Source organism: Cyprinus carpio, chromosome A6 (assembly GCF_018340385.1).
Source record: "Cyprinus carpio isolate SPL01 chromosome A6, ASM1834038v1, whole genome shotgun sequence".
In the NCBI taxonomy this organism is placed as follows: Eukaryota; Metazoa; Chordata; class Actinopteri; order Cypriniformes; family Cyprinidae; genus Cyprinus; species Cyprinus carpio.
In genome coordinates this window covers 31,136,569-31,155,110 of record NC_056577.1, presented here as the reverse complement: position 1 = coordinate 31,155,110, position 18,542 = coordinate 31,136,569, and the positions used below count along the sequence as shown (strand labels likewise).

At 39.9% G+C, this 18,542-nt stretch overlaps 2 protein-coding genes across 4 annotated transcripts in view; one reads left to right on the top strand and one right to left on the bottom strand.

The window, feature by feature from the left end:
* Nucleotides 1-2,215: 2,215 nt before the first annotated feature.
* pck1 (phosphoenolpyruvate carboxykinase 1 (soluble)) lies at nucleotides 2,216-6,881 on the top strand. Of its 2 annotated transcripts, XM_019080165.2 has the most exons (9): nucleotides 2,216-2,359; nucleotides 2,512-2,796; nucleotides 3,955-4,139; nucleotides 4,223-4,426; nucleotides 4,505-4,692; nucleotides 5,256-5,418; nucleotides 5,503-5,727; nucleotides 5,798-6,025; nucleotides 6,323-6,881. In XM_019080165.2, the coding sequence occupies exons 2-9, from the start codon at nucleotides 2,573-2,575 to the stop codon at nucleotides 6,778-6,780; spliced, it is 1,875 nt and encodes a 624-aa protein (XP_018935710.1). In that variant the 5' UTR covers nucleotides 2,216-2,359; nucleotides 2,512-2,572; the 3' UTR covers nucleotides 6,781-6,881. The 2 variants fall into 2 exon arrangements, with proteins under 2 accessions (XP_018935710.1, XP_042614938.1); XM_042759004.1 differs by lacking the exon at nucleotides 2,216-2,359 and having other exon boundaries at nucleotides 2,500-2,796.
* A 10,307-nt stretch (nucleotides 6,882-17,188) lies between these two features.
* pmepa1 (prostate transmembrane protein, androgen induced 1) overlaps nucleotides 17,189-18,542 on the bottom strand; it is a 3,891-nt gene continuing 2,537 nt past the window's right edge. The window contains exon 3 of one of the 2 annotated variants that reach the window (XM_042759000.1): nucleotides 17,189-18,058. In XM_042759000.1, the coding sequence (XP_042614934.1) occupies nucleotides 17,639-18,058 (420 nt within the window). In that variant the 3' untranslated portion in view covers nucleotides 17,189-17,638. The remainder of the gene's footprint in view (nucleotides 18,059-18,542) is intronic. The other variant, XM_042759003.1, reaches the window with a different exon arrangement.

The following is an 18,542-nucleotide window of genomic DNA, read 5'->3' as shown; positions in this document are numbered from 1 at the left end:
CGGATGTAAAATCACCAAACTCTTTAATAAAGTCTGTATGGTGCCCTGGTATCCTGTATACAGTAGCCAGTACAAACATCACAGGGGATTTATCATTAACATTTGTTTCTCTGGATAATGTTATATTAAGCACCAATACTTAAAACGAGTTATACTTGAAGCCTGCCCTCTGAGAAATCCTGAAAACATTGTTATAAATTGAAGCAACACCTCCCCCTTTACCTTTTGGACGTGGCTCATGTTTATAACAGTAATCTTGGGGTGTAGACTCATTTAAAATAATATAATCATCAGGTTTTAGCCAGGTTTCTGTCAAACAGAGTGCATCTAGATTATGATCAGTGATCATATTATTTACAAAAAGTGCTTTCGTAGAAAGGGACCTGATATTCAATAAGCCAAGCTTTATCATTTGTTTATCCGTATTGCATCTGTTTTTTATTTGTTGAACCTCAATTAAATTGTTGCTCTTAAATTGGTTTGGACATTTTTTGTATTTTCTAGCCCGGGGAACAGACACAGTCTCTATAGTGTGATATCTAGGTGAAAGAGTCTCTATGTGCTGAGAATTAACTGACTTCTGTGACTTCTGTGACTGGAGGCGGCTAGCAGACGATCGGTTTAGCCAGTCTGTCTGCTTCCTGACCTGGGCCCCAGTTAGTCAAGTACAAACTCTAAGACTATGTGCCATATTTCTAGAAAGAAGAGCGGCACCACACCCAGGAGGGATGAAGACCATCTCTTTTCAACAGGTCAGGTCTACCCCAAAAGCTTGTCCAATTGTCTATGAAACAGTTACCTGTTGTTATTCTGCGGGCACCACTTAGACATCCAGCCACTGAGTGATTACAATCTGCTGTGCATCGCATCACCACGGTAAGCAGGGAGGAGACCAGAGCATATTACAGTGTCTGACATCCTGCTTGCAAGTTCACACACCTCTTTAATGTTATTTTTAGTGATCTCCGAGTGGTGGAAGTCTGATATGATTAGCACCGGCGTGAATAACAATCTTACTGTATTTACGTTTAGCATTAGCCAGCAATTTTAAATTTGCTAAGATATCAGGCGCTCTGGCTCCCGGTAAACATTGGGCTATGGTGGCTGGTGTCTCTATTTTCACGTTCCGTACAATAGAATCGCCAATAACTAGAGCACTTTCATCAGGTTTCTCAGTGGGTGCATCACTGAGTGGGGAGAACCTGTTTAATGTTTTGATCGGAACAGAAGAGTGGTGTTTAGACCCACGACTATGCCGCCTCACAGTCACCCAGTTGCCCTGCTGCAAAGGCCCTGTTACCGAAACCGAACAATGTACAGGACTCCCTGAGCTAGACGCATCCAAAGCCATATCTAGAGCCCTCACATTCTTACTGTCCTCAATTAAAGTTTGGATGCGTGTCTCTAATTCTGAAATCTTCTCTGTCAGTCTAACTATTTCCCTGCATTTATCACATGTGAATCCCTCGTCGCCGACAGAGATAGATAAACTATACATGTGGCAAGCAGTGCAAATAACAATAGCAGGAGAAGCCATTACTCACCGTGCTTGATGAAAAATTCTTACCACAGTTGTTTGATGAACTTGTGAAAACCGGAGAGAGAGAGTAACGAGAGAAAGGAGAGGAGGAAAGAAAACTGCGATAGGCACAAATGGAAACGCTAACGACAAGCTAACGAGTGCTAACGCGATGCAGGTGCACTGCACTCACGGATTTAAAATAAAAGTGAACGATCAAATTAATCAGATTAGATTGATAGATAATATCAGAAATATGGTGGGAATTAAGTTATATTTTATCACTTTAAACAACAGAGCGTGATAGTAATATAAAGATTCTACAGAAAAACAAAGCTACACGGAGCTACGATCACAAAACAGCAGCACGGCAAGCAGGAAGCAGGAATAACACTGTCCAACAGCGACAATCAGCTCACTTTATCTGAACGTTTATCTGATAAGGGAAATCTGCACACTTATTTAGAAACACACATGACAGACATTGTGTTAAATGCATGCAAACACAGGCAGTATGTTATTATAACATGATATGAACGCTCATGTTTGAATAATTCATCACACGATCAAGTGTCTTTAATCGCAGTCGGTGCTGAGCAAGAGTCCAGGCGAGCCTCCAGCTCACCGACCAATCAGCGCCGGAGCCGCGCGTGACGTCACCGCGCGATGCTGCCTGTTACACTGTTGCATCACACCGGAGCGGGTCAAAGGTGTGTGTGTGTGTGTGTGTTGTATATATAAGACTGAGCGTCCACACAGTGAGCAGAACACTGATGACCCTCCTCATCCTCACTGACTGATGAAGAGCTGCTCAATCAACTCACTTCTGTTACACTGAAGGTAAAACTTGTGTCGTATTCTCTATTAACATTATTTCTGTACTGTATTGAATATTTAAATTTCATATTAATAATTTAATGATATTTTACAGCATGTATGTGTTTTTGAAAAACAGTGTTTTTCAGAAGCTGCTCTGTGTGTTTGTGCTGTAGGCTTCGGTGTGGCCCCTGGACTCCTCTGTGTGTTTACCGCGGTAAAGGCTCTCTCAGCATCATGCCTCCTCAGCTGCAGTCTGGGAAGCAGCCCAGTGCTCGTGTGCTGCAGGGAGATCTGGCGTCTCTGAGCTCGTCCCTGCGAGAGTTCATCGAGAGCAGCGTGAGTCTGTGTCAGCCGGACGCTCTGCACATCTGTGACGGCTCCGAGGAGGAGAACCGCTCCATCCTGCGTCTCCTGGAGGAGCAGGGAGTCATCAAGAGACTCGGCAAATACAGCGACTGGTACAATCTCACACACACACACACACACACACACACACACACACACACACACACACACACACACACACACACACACACACAACAGAAGCAGAAATCACTGCTGCATTTAATCACACTCTCGCTCAACTCTGGAGGATGTGGAAGCCTGTTTGCGCCACAGCTGCTTTTAATCTCACCATTCTGACTTTTTCCCTCACAGCTCTGAGAACTGTGACATAAAGTCAAAAAAAATAAATAAACCTGAAACTTATAAACCTGAAAAAAATCTAGTGCTTTAAGATATAAACTCAAAATTGTGAGGAAAAGAGTATATATAAAAAACTGCTTTTTTATATTTGACAACAAGACTCTGTCGGATGAAGCAGCTTTGTGCTTCCAAAATAAAGTCTTAAAACTGATCTTATTTAAACAGCGTTTCTTGTTCGGATTCTAAAGCACTGATAGAAACACACACACACTCCTGAAATACTCCTGATTACTCTGGCCAGTATACAGTGCTGTCAGATACTGATTAATCAGTAATACTTCACTAGGGCTCGGAAACTTGTGCTGTGCTAAAAAAATGTGCTCCTGGTCAAAACTGACCAGCCCGACTTTTTAAAAAATAGCTTGTAGATCTCTCATTATGTTGTATTATCACCAAATATTGAATTCAATCTTTTTATCAACTTGTGTTCTTTCCATTAGCACCGGTTTTGTGTTTCTTTGTGGATAATTTTGGCAATATTAACTCATAAACTGAGGTTTGAGCTCGGATCAGTGATGCTTATGACCAATCAGCTCCAAAAAGAAACAAAACCTGTGATTAAAGTTGATACAAAATTTCACAATAATATAGCATAATAAGACATTTATAAGCAATTTTTTGCATGCCAATCATTTTTGATCAGGAACACCACAAGTGTAACAAGGTGTGGGGGGGGGATACCAAGAAGTACAAATATTAAAGTATTTTAAAGTTGTTCTGCCATGTGTGAGCAAAGTCAGTACATTTTAGTCCAATGTGATTAACAAGCATCTTCAGAAAAAAATATAATCCTCTCTGGGTCAAAATGACCGAAATGAAGGTTAGATATCACTGTACTCAAAATCTGAGTTTGATCTCCAGGAAAGAGTGATTTGATGTGACTCAGTGATGTGTGAGTTGTGTGTTTGCAGCTGGCTGGCGCGCACAGACCCGCGGGACGTGGCTCGTGTGGAGAGTAAGACGGTGATCGTGACGGCGGAGCGGAGAGACACGGTTCCCTCTCGGAGAGACGGCGGCGTCAGTCAGCTCGGACGCTGGATGTCCCCGGAGGAATGGGACAAAGCCATGAACCTGCGCTTCCCGGGATGCATGAAAGGTAGAGAAGCAGCAGACGCTCAGGCTGCAGTGATTCTGTGCCGTCACGTGATGTTAAGAGCGTGTGTGTGTGTGTGTGTGCAGGTCGTGTGATGTACGTGATCCCGTTCAGCATGGGCCCCGTGGGCTCTCCGCTCTCTAAGATCGGCGTGGAGCTGACCGACTCTCCGTATGTGGTGGCCAGCATGAGGATCATGAGCCGCGTGGGTAAAGCCGTGCTGACCGCGTTGGAGAGCGGAGAGTTCGTGAGGTGTCTGCACTCGGTGGGCTGCCCGCTGCCACTCCACAGTAAGAGCTCATCATTCACCCGTCTGACTCCCCATCAGTCCTTCACAGTAGAAACTGACCCTCATGTTCTGTCTTTAGAGCCGCTGGTCAATAACTGGCCGTGTAACCCGGACCTCACGCTCATCGCTCACATCCCTGACCAGAGGAGGATCGTGTCGTTCGGCAGCGGATACGGAGGAAACTCTCTGCTGGGGAAGAAGTGCTTCGCTCTCCGTATCGCGTCCCGCATCGCTAAAGAGGAGGGCTGGCTGGCCGAACACATGCTGGTCAGTCAGAAACACAGCTAGAAACAGACTCAGACCAGCACTGACCACATCCAGATGAGCCTTAACAGAATTAGTCTGAAATATCAGTGCCAAATGTATATATATATATATATATATATATATATATATATATATATATATATATAAACATTTTAAATACATTTAAATAAATTAAAATAATATAAGAATTGTATAATTAAAAAGAAATACCAGTTTGCAATTTTAAGCTTCAAAACTGGCTTTTTTAAACCTGGAAAGCCTCTTACATGCTACAAATGTCTGCACCTGCTAATATGTTAAAAATAAGGTGGATAGGATCATGCAAAGCAAAATAATATAATTAGATTTCTTGCAAAAACAGATGAATCAAATAAATAAATACACAGCTTGAATGCACTTTGGCTGCCAAATGCATAAATGTAAACTAAATGCATTAAAACTGAATGCAAAAAAGAATTAGGAGGTAAATATCTGCAGAGGCATAACTGCTTTAATGTGAAAAAGCATGAGAATAATGATTTATTGAATGAAGATTGACTTATATGTGTTATGTGTTCCTGTAGATTCTGGGCATCACTAACCCGGCGGGACAGAAGAAGTACTTCGCGGCAGCGTTCCCGAGCGCCTGTGGAAAGACCAACCTGGCCATGATGAAGCCGTCGCTGCCGGGCTGGAAGGTGGAGTGTGTCGGAGACGACATCGCCTGGATGAAGTTTGACAAAGAAGGTACAGATCAGTGATGCTCAAACACATCACACCATATAGTGATGCTTTTGCTCATTCTTTGATGTCTCTGTTGTCGTGTTTGAGGCAATCTCAGAGCCATCAACCCAGAGAACGGCTTCTTCGGTGTGGCCCCAGGAACCTCCACCAAGACCAACCCCAACGCCATGGCCACCATCCGCCAGAACACCATCTTCACCAACGTGGCCGAGACCAGCGAGGGCGGCGTGTACTGGGAGGGCATGGACGAGGATCTGCCGGCCGGTGTGACGCTGACCTCCTGGAAGAACCAGCGCTGGACGCCGGAGGACGGTAGGTCTCGGTCTCATTGCTTCTGGTCCTGGTCTCGTCCTGCTCCTCACGTTCTGCGTGTGTCCTCCAGGAGAACCCTGCGCTCATCCCAACTCACGCTTCTGCACGCCGGCCGCTCAGTGTCCCATCATCGACCCGCAGTGGGAGTCTCCGGAAGGCGTCCCCATCGAGGCGGTGATCTTCGGCGGTCGGCGTCCGCAGGGGGTCCCTCTGGTGTACGAGGCCTTCAGCTGGGCTCACGGAGTGTTTGTGGGAGCCGCGATGAGATCCGAAGCCACGGCGGCCGCTGAGCACAACGGTGAGATGACAGAGTAAAAGCTCACGCATTTTCTCCAGAGGGTTTTTAATCAACTACTGAGAGCTCAGAGGTTGTTCATCAATGGCATACGCTTTTGCTGAAGCCCTTTGTTCACATTATTTCAACTTGTTTTTAAAATAGTTTAACAGCAGAATATGTAGTGAAAAACTACATTGCCCATGATGCCGTGCAGAGAAATTAAAATGTATCAAATTAATCAAAATCGGCACCAATGCACTCTTATGTGTTGTTGTTGTGTTAAAGCAAATAAATGACACTTTTGTGTGTGTTATTCAGGGAAGGTGATCATGCACGACCCCTTCGCCATGCGTCCGTTCTTCGGCTATAACTTCGGTCAGTATCTGTCTCACTGGCTGAGTATGGAGCAGCGGCCCGACGCCAAGCTGCCCAAGATCTTCCACGTCAACTGGTTCCGCAAGAGCTCTTCCGGACGCTTCCTGTGGCCCGGATACGGAGAGAACATCCGTGTGCTGGAGTGGATGTTCGGCAGGATCGACGGCGAGGCCGGAGCGGTGTCCACCGCGGTCGGGTTCGTTCCCTCGGCCGGCGCTCTGAACCTCCGCGGCCTGCCGGAGGACCTGGACCTCAGCGAGCTCTTCAGCATCTCAGCAGACTTCTGGACGCAGGAGGTGGAGGACATCAGAGCGTACTTCCAGCGCGAGGTGAACGAAGACCTGCCCGGAGAGATGCAGAGACAGCTGGAGCTGCTGGAGCAGAGAGTCAGACGTCTGTGACAAACACTCGGTCCAGAGACGAAATCTGTTCATCAGACATAAGAACTCCTCTTTTAGAGATTTGTAGCCCGTCTCTGCGATCAGAAGCTGATCTGAGCTCTTAAATTGAGGACATCTATGATACATGAAGACATGAGGAAGGACCGTTTGTTATTTAGCCTTATAATTTATTGATGATGCAAAATGTCCACATTTATATTCAGCTGGACACTTTATAGCCAATAACTTTAAACAGTTTAAGCATTTCATTTTTCTAAGTGTCTTAAATTATTTTTGTATTTCCATGACTTTTGATGTCAGTCTTCCAAGATATTAATAAAGTTATTTAAACAAATATCCAGTGTTGTGTTTTTCTCTAACATTTTAAATAACTTGGCTTTTGACAAAATGTTTACAGTTTGATAAGTTCATCAGTTTTTGGATGTAATTACTTCTATTATTAAACTAATGAAGATCTCAAAAATAACTACAAACACAGCGGAAAGGTTTAAGAGAAAACGGTTTGATATTAAAAAGAATTCTTTTATAATTACTTAATATAAAACCTTAAAAAGCTCTTAAACCAGAGCAGAAAGTCTGAAAGTCGTGGCAAAACATGAATCTCTTCCTCTGTGTTTCAGTCTTGTTTTCCAGCACTAAACATCTTTAAATCAAGATGTATTTACTGGAGATACGTGTATGAAGTCTGTCAGTGAGGAATGAAAACTTGCTTTCCCTTTGAATTAAGTTGATTTCTCTGTTTATTGGGTATGTGTGTGTGGAGTGAAAACTTGCTTTCCCTTTGATTGGATCACTTTCAACAAGAGTTCCTAAAAAATGTTGTTTCTCCAGTAAAGATATCTTGATTTAAAAATCTTGACAACAATCCTGAAAAAGAGCAGCACTTGCAATAAACATTTTTTTTCATATTCTAGTGTTTGGGATGGTTAAGGATACATTCTCTTTACTTGGTCTTAAAAAGTCTGAAATTTACAAGAAACACGAGCAGCTGACCTTCATCAGTCAGTAGATGTTCTCATCATGTCCATCAGAGTCTGAACTGATACTGGAATATAAGAGACTTTGATTTAAGTTGATTTCTCTGAATACATGATGTTGGAAGATCACAGATTGATGATTATGGTGACACGGCGCTCTGAAGCTGTCAGGATGATTCAGAAACTACCTGAAGAAGAGCAGAGGAATGCCAGAACATCAACCAATCACAGCGTCCCTGACTGAAGGACACGCCCCCACACATTCAGAACTCTCACAGGGATTCAGATCAGAAGTATTAGATATCAATGTGAAATAGTCACTGGTGATAAAAGCATATCTAACATCAACAAACTATTAAATAAGAACTTCAACTTTCTGCAGGTTTAAAATGTTATTTCAGCTGGAGTTAACAAAGCTGCTCATTTCTGAACTTGTCAACACATTCATGTTATTAAGTAACACTTACATTCACATGCATTTAGCAGATGCTTTTATCTGAATTGGTGAAGTGGAACAAAAGCAACAAGCTAACTATATTCATAATATACAAAGCAAGGCCTTCTCTGAGATTAACTACAAGTTTGTTTTGTTTTAAAATCATGTCATTTTTACAGTGGAAAACTTTCACTTAATATTTACTCAAGCAATGTTTTAATACTTATTCAAGATAATGTTTTATTGAAAACAACAAGAGTAAATTAGGAAAAAATATTATTTATTTATTGATGGGACTAATACATTTTTTGTTTTGTTTTGTTTATTACAGTTCTTTCTGCAGTGAAAGAATAGTAAAGAAATATGATGCGTGTTATGTTGCACACAAACACTACCGGTCAAAATCAGTAAAACTCTCTTCTGCTCATCAAGGCTGCATTTATTTGATCAAAAATACAGAAAATAAAATAGTAATCTTCCAAAATGTTATTACAAAATAAAATAATGGTTTCTATGTTAATATCCTTTAAAATATAATTTATTTCTGTGATGCAAAGCTGAATTTCCATCATCATTACTCCAGGATAAAGTGTCACACGATCAATAAAAAAATAATTATAATTTGCTGATTTATTATTAGAATTATCAATGTTGTGCTGCCAAATACTTTTTTCAGGATTCTTTGATGAATAAAAAGTTCACAAGAACTGCATTTATTCAAAATATAAATCTTTTCTAACAATATAAATCTTTGCTATCACTTCTTAACAATGTAACACATCCTTGCTGAATAAAAGTTTGAATTTCTTTCAAATTTAAGAAAGAATAATAATGTTGTGATGACCAAACTTTTTTTTTATATTTTGTGTTGTTAGAAAAGATTTCTATTTTAAATAAATGCTCTTCTTTTTAACTTTTTATTCATCAAAGAATCCTAAAAAAAAAAAATTTTAACCAGGTTCCAAAAAAATCTGAAGCAGCAAAACTGTAATAAATCAGTATTAGAATGATTTCTGAAGATCATGTGACACTGAAGACTGGAGTAATGATGCTGAAAATACAGCTGCACATCACAGAAATAAATTAGATTTTAATGTATATTAAAATAGAAAAACATTATTTTACATCATAATAATATTTCCTGTATATTTGATCAAATAAATGCAGCTTTGATGAGCAGAAGAACCTCTTGTAAAAAACATTAAAAATCGTTCTGATCCCAAACTTGTGTCCGGTAGTGTATTTTATCATTTGAATGACTGTGAGTAATCTTGCGGCTCTGCTGGAGGCTCCAGAGGTCCCTGACCTCGGCGTGAAGCTCAGTGTCCATCAGCTGACGCTCGTCACACGTTTGCGTAACGTTCAGTCGTTTGGTCGTATTTGCTCGTGTGAGTGATAGAGCTGGATGTGACGACTGCTCACGCGTTTCTCAACAGCAGAATCACAGACTTCAAAGCTGAGCGTTATCAGTCCGCAGCAGAGCATGCTGGGTAACAGGGGCATGTTCTCAGGCCTGAGCCTCACATAACGTCAGGACGAGCCGCTGACGCTCCACTTGTGCTGCTGCCAACCACAGTCTCTCTAGAGAACAGAAACCAGAGCAAAGAGCAGCAGAGTCCATCCATTCACTCCTTCATTACATAACTCTGCTCTGCACTGCTTTATCTGATTATTAAAATATCTGAAGTGATCAACCAACATTTAACAGCTAGCCAATGAAATGTCATCTCATTTGTCCTGAAGAATTCACAAATCAACCTCTAAAATCTGAACGATCTCTGCAGCTTTCTTTGATTTAACAATAAACACCTAAACTGAACATTTGTGTATTTGAAGTGCATGTAAAATTTCCATTCATCTGGATTACACAGTTTTAATATGAACGAACGGATAAACTTAATGTGATCATATCTGTCACATGAATGATTTCTGTAATACAACTAATAAAAGGTTTTCTTCTAAAACATTTTAGCTGGATGTTTTATTTCAGAAGGTTCAGAAAACATTCAAAAGTAACATTTTCATGTTTGCAAAGTGATACAATGTAATTCTCTCTTAAGATTCCTATAATCAAGAGAAAGACGTTTAAAATCATTTAGTCATTTTGAACATTCAGAGAACATTAAGTAATAAAGTTTTCATAACTGTTGAGTTTTCGTACAGTCATGTCCATGCTTATCATGTGAAGGAATGTAAATGTTTTCACAGTCAACAAATTTATGCTGATTCTAAGCGATTTGAATAAATGCATTTTGATTTATAAATAAATAAGATTATCTAAATAGATGTAATTAGATTATAAAAGATTTTTTGAGTGCAGAAATCTGTCTGATGGACAGATATGATCAGATTGAGTTGAAGCAAACGGATGGAAACGGTGATATATGATGTTTGTCTGACAGAAGAACAGACACACGTCGAGGTGAAGACCAAACCCTTCAAGAACAACAACATGTTTTTCTGCTCTTATCAGAGTGAGCTGTTTGGACATTAACTAGCTGTACTAGCAGTAGTATGAAACACACTGTTCCTCTCGCCCTCTTTACTGGACAGTAGAGTTTCCATAATGTCTTATCATCCCCATAACTGTTTATCAGAGATTTCAACACTCCAGGTGAGGTTTATGAGTCCAAACCTCTGAAGGAGTCTCTAGTTGAAGCAAAGAAATGAGTTAAATAGACATCCACGCTCTTCTCCAGCGATGCTAACAAAATATGTTCTAAAAACGTTTTACTAACGTTCCTGTGTAAATGTTATTTCTCTGAAACATCAGACTCTGAAATGTGTAAAAAGCATTGTTTCTTGGTCATGCGAATGTTAAAGTCGGCATCAAGGGGAACGTTCCATTTTATTATTTTGCAAACATTATGGGAATGTTACTTTGTGACCATGTCCAACTGAAACATTCCAGAAATTATGTATAAATAATGTTTTTTAGAACATTATTAAACGGATCGTTCACCTAAAAATAAAACTTCTGTCATCGTTTAGTCGTGCCAAACCTGAATAAGTTTCTGTTGAACACAAAAGAAGATATTTTGAAGAACACTGGGAACCGAGCAGTTGATGGTCTCCACTGACTTCCGCAGGGCTCCGTCAACATTCTTCAGAATATCTTCTTTTTGTTTAGAACAACCTGAGAGCGAGTTAATGACAGAATTGTAATTTTTGGGTGAACTGTGTGTTTAAAGATCAGAGAACATTGAGTGAACGCTCTATTAACGTTACTGATGTCTGTTCATAGTTTTGAGAGAACATTAGCTGTGTTGGTTTGGAAACTGCAGACTGAGTTAATGTGAGCTCAAGCTGCTTCTCTCTGGCTGCTGAACATGTGTTTTGTGTCTCTTCAGCACATGTGCATCAGTTCATCATGATTCAGCACATTCACACCGATGATGATGAGGATGAGGATGAAGAGTGTGTGCTAGTAACAGATAGCAGATGCACATTCACGGCTGGAGTGACCCGAGCAGAAGCCTGTTGCTCAAGCACTGACAGAGAAACCGTTTCATTAACCAGTCTGAACCGGAAACAGCTGGATCTCCAGATCTTAACCTGCTAAACCAGCACAGCTGCACCAGAGCTGAACCATACATGTACAAATAATCACAGACAAACAGTTTGTAATTATGAAAACTGAAACAATATTTTCTTGTAAAAGATACTCCAATAATCTTAAGTTTAGTTACCGTTAAAAAAAAAAAAAAAAAAAAAAAAAAAAAAAAAATAAAAAAAAAAAAAAAAAAAAAAATATATATATATATATATATATATATATATATATATATTACTATTATTATTATTATTATTATTATTATTATTATTATTATTATTAATATTTATTTATTTATTTTACCCTGTATTTTAGTTTGAAATACTTTGTCAGTGTTTGGCAAAAATCATAAATATTATTATACTTTCCTACTAAATAATTATGGCTAAAACATTTCAATCATACTTCATTAAGCATAAATAATAATAAGATCAACTTATTAATGAATCAGCTGTAATTGGAATAAAGTCAAGAGTAATTTGAAGTTTATTATATAATTAGCATTTTTTAAATCTTATTTCTATTCATTACTTATCACCTTATTTTAATAATTTTTTATTATTTAATTGCTATTGTAATATTGCATATTTCTTCTCCTTGTCATTGCTTGTTTTGTTTATAATGCTGTGGCATACTGTGTGTAAACACAATCAAGTTCTTTAAACTGAAATTGAATTAAAGGAATCTATTAAATGCTGTTACACAAGATTCATCAGTAAATCCATTTATGTTCATATAGACTTTGACTTTGACATTAAACAATCTCACGGATCATGAGACACACATCTAGAGTCTGGTCTGGTCTGGTCTGGTCTGGTCTGAGTGTGATCACACGTGTCTCGACCCAAAGTAATAACAGATGGCACAAGCCATGCTTATTGATTTTTATTGTGTTTTGCAAATTATTCTTTGCTAAAATGTGCAGCTGATGAGTTCAGAACAGAAGCAGTGACTCCTGCTCGTACAGACTCACTGCACTGATCTGAAACTGGTTTTAGAACTGAATAAAAAACCTGAAATAAGGAACATCATCCTTGAGACGAGCCTGACATCTCCTGTACAAACCCTGAAGTTCAGCAGCACACACTGACTGATCTGATGTCTCACAGCGCCACCTGCTGGATCTGTAGCTGTAAACACACAAACACAGAAGAACAAAAGACAGACAGTCATTAACCCTATAGAGCCTGCTGTAAATGATCAAACTCTGCTGATAAACCTGTTTCTCACTCAGTCTCCTGCATGTCTTCTGTCTCTGGTTGATAGTTTAGAGTGTTTTATCCAGTCAGAGCTCTTTTAGTGTAATCAGCTTCAGCTGCTGCTTCTGGTGTCAGATCTGGAGTGATTTTGATCAAGTAAAGGTCAGAATAACTGCAGTAATATCTCCAGATGAACTCTTACTGGACTGAAGCAGCTCAGCTTTACTTGATTCTCCATCAATCATGTTTTAGAGTCTCAGATCTGATCATCAGGATCTTTTGAGGAGCGTTTGTTTTCCAGAAGCTTTACTTTCACTGTTCCTCAGCGGAGTAATGATCTTCACAAGCCTCCAGAACATCTCACATCTTCTGAGGAGCCTTTATTTCTTCATCTCTCAATCACTGCATTATATGTTTGGATCATTTACATCTCATCTCACTGAGACACATTACTGCAGATATAGAGCACAGACTGATATTTAGATCACTTCATGTCAGTCTCTGCTCTACTGTTAGAAAGATCTCACTGATTTACATTACAAACATATAAATATCAGCATCTGCAGCTCAGTTTGAGTCTCTGAATAAAATTGAGCTGTTTTTCCTCCATATTCTCACTCTATCAGACTGAGCGTCAAATATGAACTCAACCAAAACACACACGCAAACCTTTTTATTATTATTTGTCTAAAGGTTCAATGAACTGTTCCATTTCTAAACATAAGTATTTTTTTTTTAACTATTCTTTTGTATTTTGAGGTCATTTACCTCCATCCTTAAAGACGTCTGTGTGATGAAAGAAGACATTAATCTTCTCCAAAAGCAGCACAAAAGTCTATTTCTGATGTGCTTTGTATTCATATATTTTATTTTATCAACATTTCTTCTCCTTAAAACCACAAAATACACGAATCACACAAAACTAATATGTATACGAACACAGAGGAGGAATAAAAAAACAACAACCAGCACGTGTATTATTTTATAAAATGTTTTATTTGTTTAATTGGCAGCTAAGTGAAATGCATGAGATGGTGTGTTATAGACACTGTCCCAAAGAGAAACACGGTAACACTTTCAGGATCTGATATAAATAAAAATAAAAGAGTGAGACGTAAGCGTTCGTTACTGAGGATAAGAGGCGTGAACATCTGAAGCACAGTTAGGGTCAGGGAAATATGTTCATACTGCAGCCGCAGAGAGCGTCCAGACACATGTTCAACCCACAGCCGTGCAACAGCTTCCATCACCCCGACAAAGGCTTGGAGAGAAAGTCCTTCTTTGGAAATGCCTCTTCTCACATGGAAAGCCTTCAGTGATCTGATTAAAAGCCCAGAAACTCATTCATCCAGACTGTGAAATGAACTCGAAGCAACATGAAGATGAGCAGACATCTGTGAACCAGAGCCGTCATTTGTGCTTAATTTCACAAAACCAAAAGTGCATCAGATGCATTCTGAAGCAGATGTTTCGTATTCCAGATGTAATCATCAGGGCGCTTCAAACATGAAGGCAACAGAGCTCTCTCACACACACACACACACACACACACACACACACACACACACACACACACACACACACGAGTCTGTACTGGCGACTGGAAGGCACACGTCACATTTCTTCAGTCTGCTCTCACACTAACGAGCCTCTAAGACAAGCTCTGATGACGGAGTGACTAAAGCAAAAGGCGAGTGAACAGCTCAAATCTGCAAAAATGACCTTTTAACAGAAGCAACAATAACAGAAGAACAACTAGTACATCTTTAGTCTGATCTAAACAACACACTACATTATCAAAAGGCAAACAGTCTGTTTATTGCAGCTCTCTCCACTAAACTACATCATCATCATCATCATCATCATCATCATGCACACAATGCCACTTCCTGATTGGCTGACGGGGGGCATGTGACATCACACTAAGGCTGGAGAGAGAACGACCCGCGGGTAGTCAGTTACCAACTAACTAGTTTAAGATTTTAACAACCCAATTAAAGTCTGCATTTGGCCAGTTATAACACGGGACATATACATGATAAAAATGGCAAACATCTGTGACTAAAATATAATAAAAATAACAACCCACAGGTAGTTAGTTACCAACTAACCAGTCTGGAATTTACACGATCAGATTAAAGTTTGCATTTGGCCAATTACTTCAGTCATAATGTGGAACAAACTAATGATTCTGAACATCTGTGACTAAAATATAATGACCCACAGCTAGTTAGTTAACAACTAACTAGATCTGAATATACAGTCAGATTAAAGTCTGCATTTAGCAGAGTATATTGGAATTACTCACTTATAATATGGAATATCTATTATAAAAATGCCACTTCTGAACATCCATAACTAAACTATAATAATAAAAAAAAGCTAAATTAACCAACTAACTAATTTGGAATTTGAACAGCCAGATTTGGCCAAGTGATATGGGATATATGTTATAAAAATGGCAAATGAATGATTCTGAACATCTATGACTAAAATATAATTTTAAAAAGTAGTTAGTTACCAACTAACTAGTTTGCCATTTAAACAGCTAGATTCAAGTCTGCATAAGGCCAATGGAATATTTATTACAAAAATGTCAAATAAATCATTGTGAACATCTAAAAGAGTAATAAAAGAATGAGAGTTCAGACTACATTAGTTTAGTTTTACAGAACTGGTCGAGTTTCTCTCTCCAGCTGTTGACTTCCTGTTAGCAGCGATCCTCCGGAGCAAGAGCGAACACAGCAAAACCGGACCCGATATTCCCGGAGCGGACAGACGAGCGCAGACTGAATCATGGGATTGGCCCGCAGAGTGAATGAAACTGTGTTCAATTAAAGATTCATTGATTCAGTGAATCAGAGCGGCTGTCTCTCCTGCTGAAGCTCAAGATCGTTCCGGATCCCATGATGTGATTTCAGCTCTGCGTGCGTGGTCCGATCAGGAAGCATTTGCATATTCGTTTGCTTTAGTGCTCGTTTACTCCGAACGGATCCGGTGGCTACAGCTGCTCGATTGTTTTCCTCCCACGAATCTGTAAAGTGCTATAAGAGACGCCGCATGTGAACCCCAGCCGGACAGAAGACATCCTTCACGCTCCACACATCAGTGATTGTGAATTCAGATTTCTAGAATCTAAAATAAAATTAAGGCAAATAGATTTGAGAAACTGAAGCTCTGGAATTAACCTACACTGGCAATCTAGATCTCTAGATCCGGCTGATTCTGATCTGTTCAGTCGAGCTGTGAAGTAACCAGTTAACTCACTCACACTCATCATTAACCAGCGCCCAGGACTCTCACACCGTCTGTGGACCGATCACAAGCCGAGGCTTGCATATCGTTATATTAAAAATAGTGCAATTTTAGACATTTATATAAATAACTCTAAAATCATGTTTTTTCAGTTTTCTATTTATATTTACACTGCTGGTCACAAGTTTGGGATCAGAACGATTTTGAATGTTTTTTTAAAGAAATTTCTTCTGCTCATCAAGGCTGCATTTATTTGATCAAAAATACAGGAAAAAATGTAATATTGTGAAATATTATTTTGATGTAAAATAACGTTTTTCTATTTTAATATACATTAAAATCTAATTTATTTCTGTGATGCGCAGCTGTATTTTCAGCATCATTACTCCAGTCTTCAGTGTCACATGATCTTCAGAAATCATTCTAATATGATGATTTATTACAGTTTTGCTGCTTCAGATTTTAGTTTTTTTTTTTGTTTTGCTTTTTTGAGGATTCTCTGATGAATAAAAAGTTAAAAAGAAGAGCGTTTATTTAAAATAGAAATCTTTTCTAACAATATACACTAGAGTTCAAAAGTTTGGGGTCAGTACATTTTTATTCTTTCTTTTTTAGAAAGAAATTCAAACTTTTATTCAGCAAGGATGTGTTACATTGTTAAGAAGTGATAGCTAAGATTTATATTGTTAGAAAAGATTTATATTTTGAATAAATGCTGTTCTTTTGAACTTTTTATTCATCAAAGAATCTGAAAAAAGTATCACAGTTTCCACAAAAATATTTGGCAGCACACCATTGATAATTCTAATAATAAATCATCATATTAGAATGATTTCTGAAGATCATGTGACACTTTATACTGGAGTAATGATGATGGAAATTCAGCTTTGCATCACAGAAATAAATTATATTTTAAAGGATATTAAAATAGAAACCATTATTTTATATTCTAATAACATTTTGCAAGATTTCAGTTTTTTTTCTGTATTTTTAATCAAATAAATGCAGCTTTGATGAGCAGAAGAGACTTCTTTAAAAACATTACAAGTCTTACTGATCCCAAACTTTGAGCGGTAGAGTAGATATATTTATATAGTAGCCTATATACACACACGTACATTAACTCTGAACAGTCAACACACAGCCGCTCTCTCCAAACCAAACAAGCATCAGATATTGTGCAGGACTCTCATGAGGAAGTCATGCACATTCAACAGAAGCGTCTGAGGAACTGCGATGATTAATGTTTCTAAAAGGAAGACCGACTGTTCTCCATCGCCTGGGGAGAGGGGCTGAAAGGAAATGGTTTTTGCTTGTTGTCAGAGTACAGAGAGAGACTAAGAGAGTCGAGGACAAATAATAACACGTAAATATTTATAGAAAGTCTGAGTGAGAACGCAACAACGGAAGAAGAAGAGAAGCCGCATCGTGGTGTGTGTTAGACGTGCTGGGCTTTGCGTGTGTTTCTGCTGTCCGTGCGGCTGATGTGGATCACACCCTGCACCAGCGGCGGCGGTGCGGACTGAGTCTGTGCGAGCCGCGGCACTGATGTGGGGTGGTAGTAGTGACCGATGACCTCGCTGTAGGCGGGCGGAGCGCCCTCGGCGGGGATGAGCGGACTGTCGAACACGGTGCGGTTGGGCGGCGCGCGGACAGACTCCCGGTTGAGCTCCAGCTGCTGCTCCGGGTCCCGCAGCTGAAGGGAACAGGGGCCCTGGTACGGCGGAGGCTCCTCTCCGTCTGACAGAGAGATGGTGGGCGGGAGGTCGATGATGGCGTGAGGGAGGTACGGGAACGTGGGCTGGAAGCGCGACAGACGCTCACGCTGGGGGTCCGGCGGTCGAGGAGCGTAAACCTGCTGGAGACACAGAAACTAGAGTCAAACCAGATCCTGAGAGCCAGAAACCACTTACACTAGTCTGACAAGTTAGTCTTCTGATTCAGATCCATGAAGTAAGACTGATTACTACTCGGTTACTGCTGGTTGGTTAAATTAGTTCTTAAAACGCAGTCTTAACATAGTTCCTATGTTTACAGACTTTTTTTTTACAGACACTCACACACACACACGCACTCTCACACACACACACACACACACATGCACGCACACACACACGCACACACTCACACTCCCATGCACACACGCCCACACGCACAAACTCACACACACACACTCACGCACACACTCACACTCCCATGCACACACGCACAAACTCACACGCACACTCACGCACGCACACACACATACACACTCACATACACATGCACACACATGCACGCACACTCACACGTACACACACACACACATGCATACACGCACACACACACACTCCCATGCACAC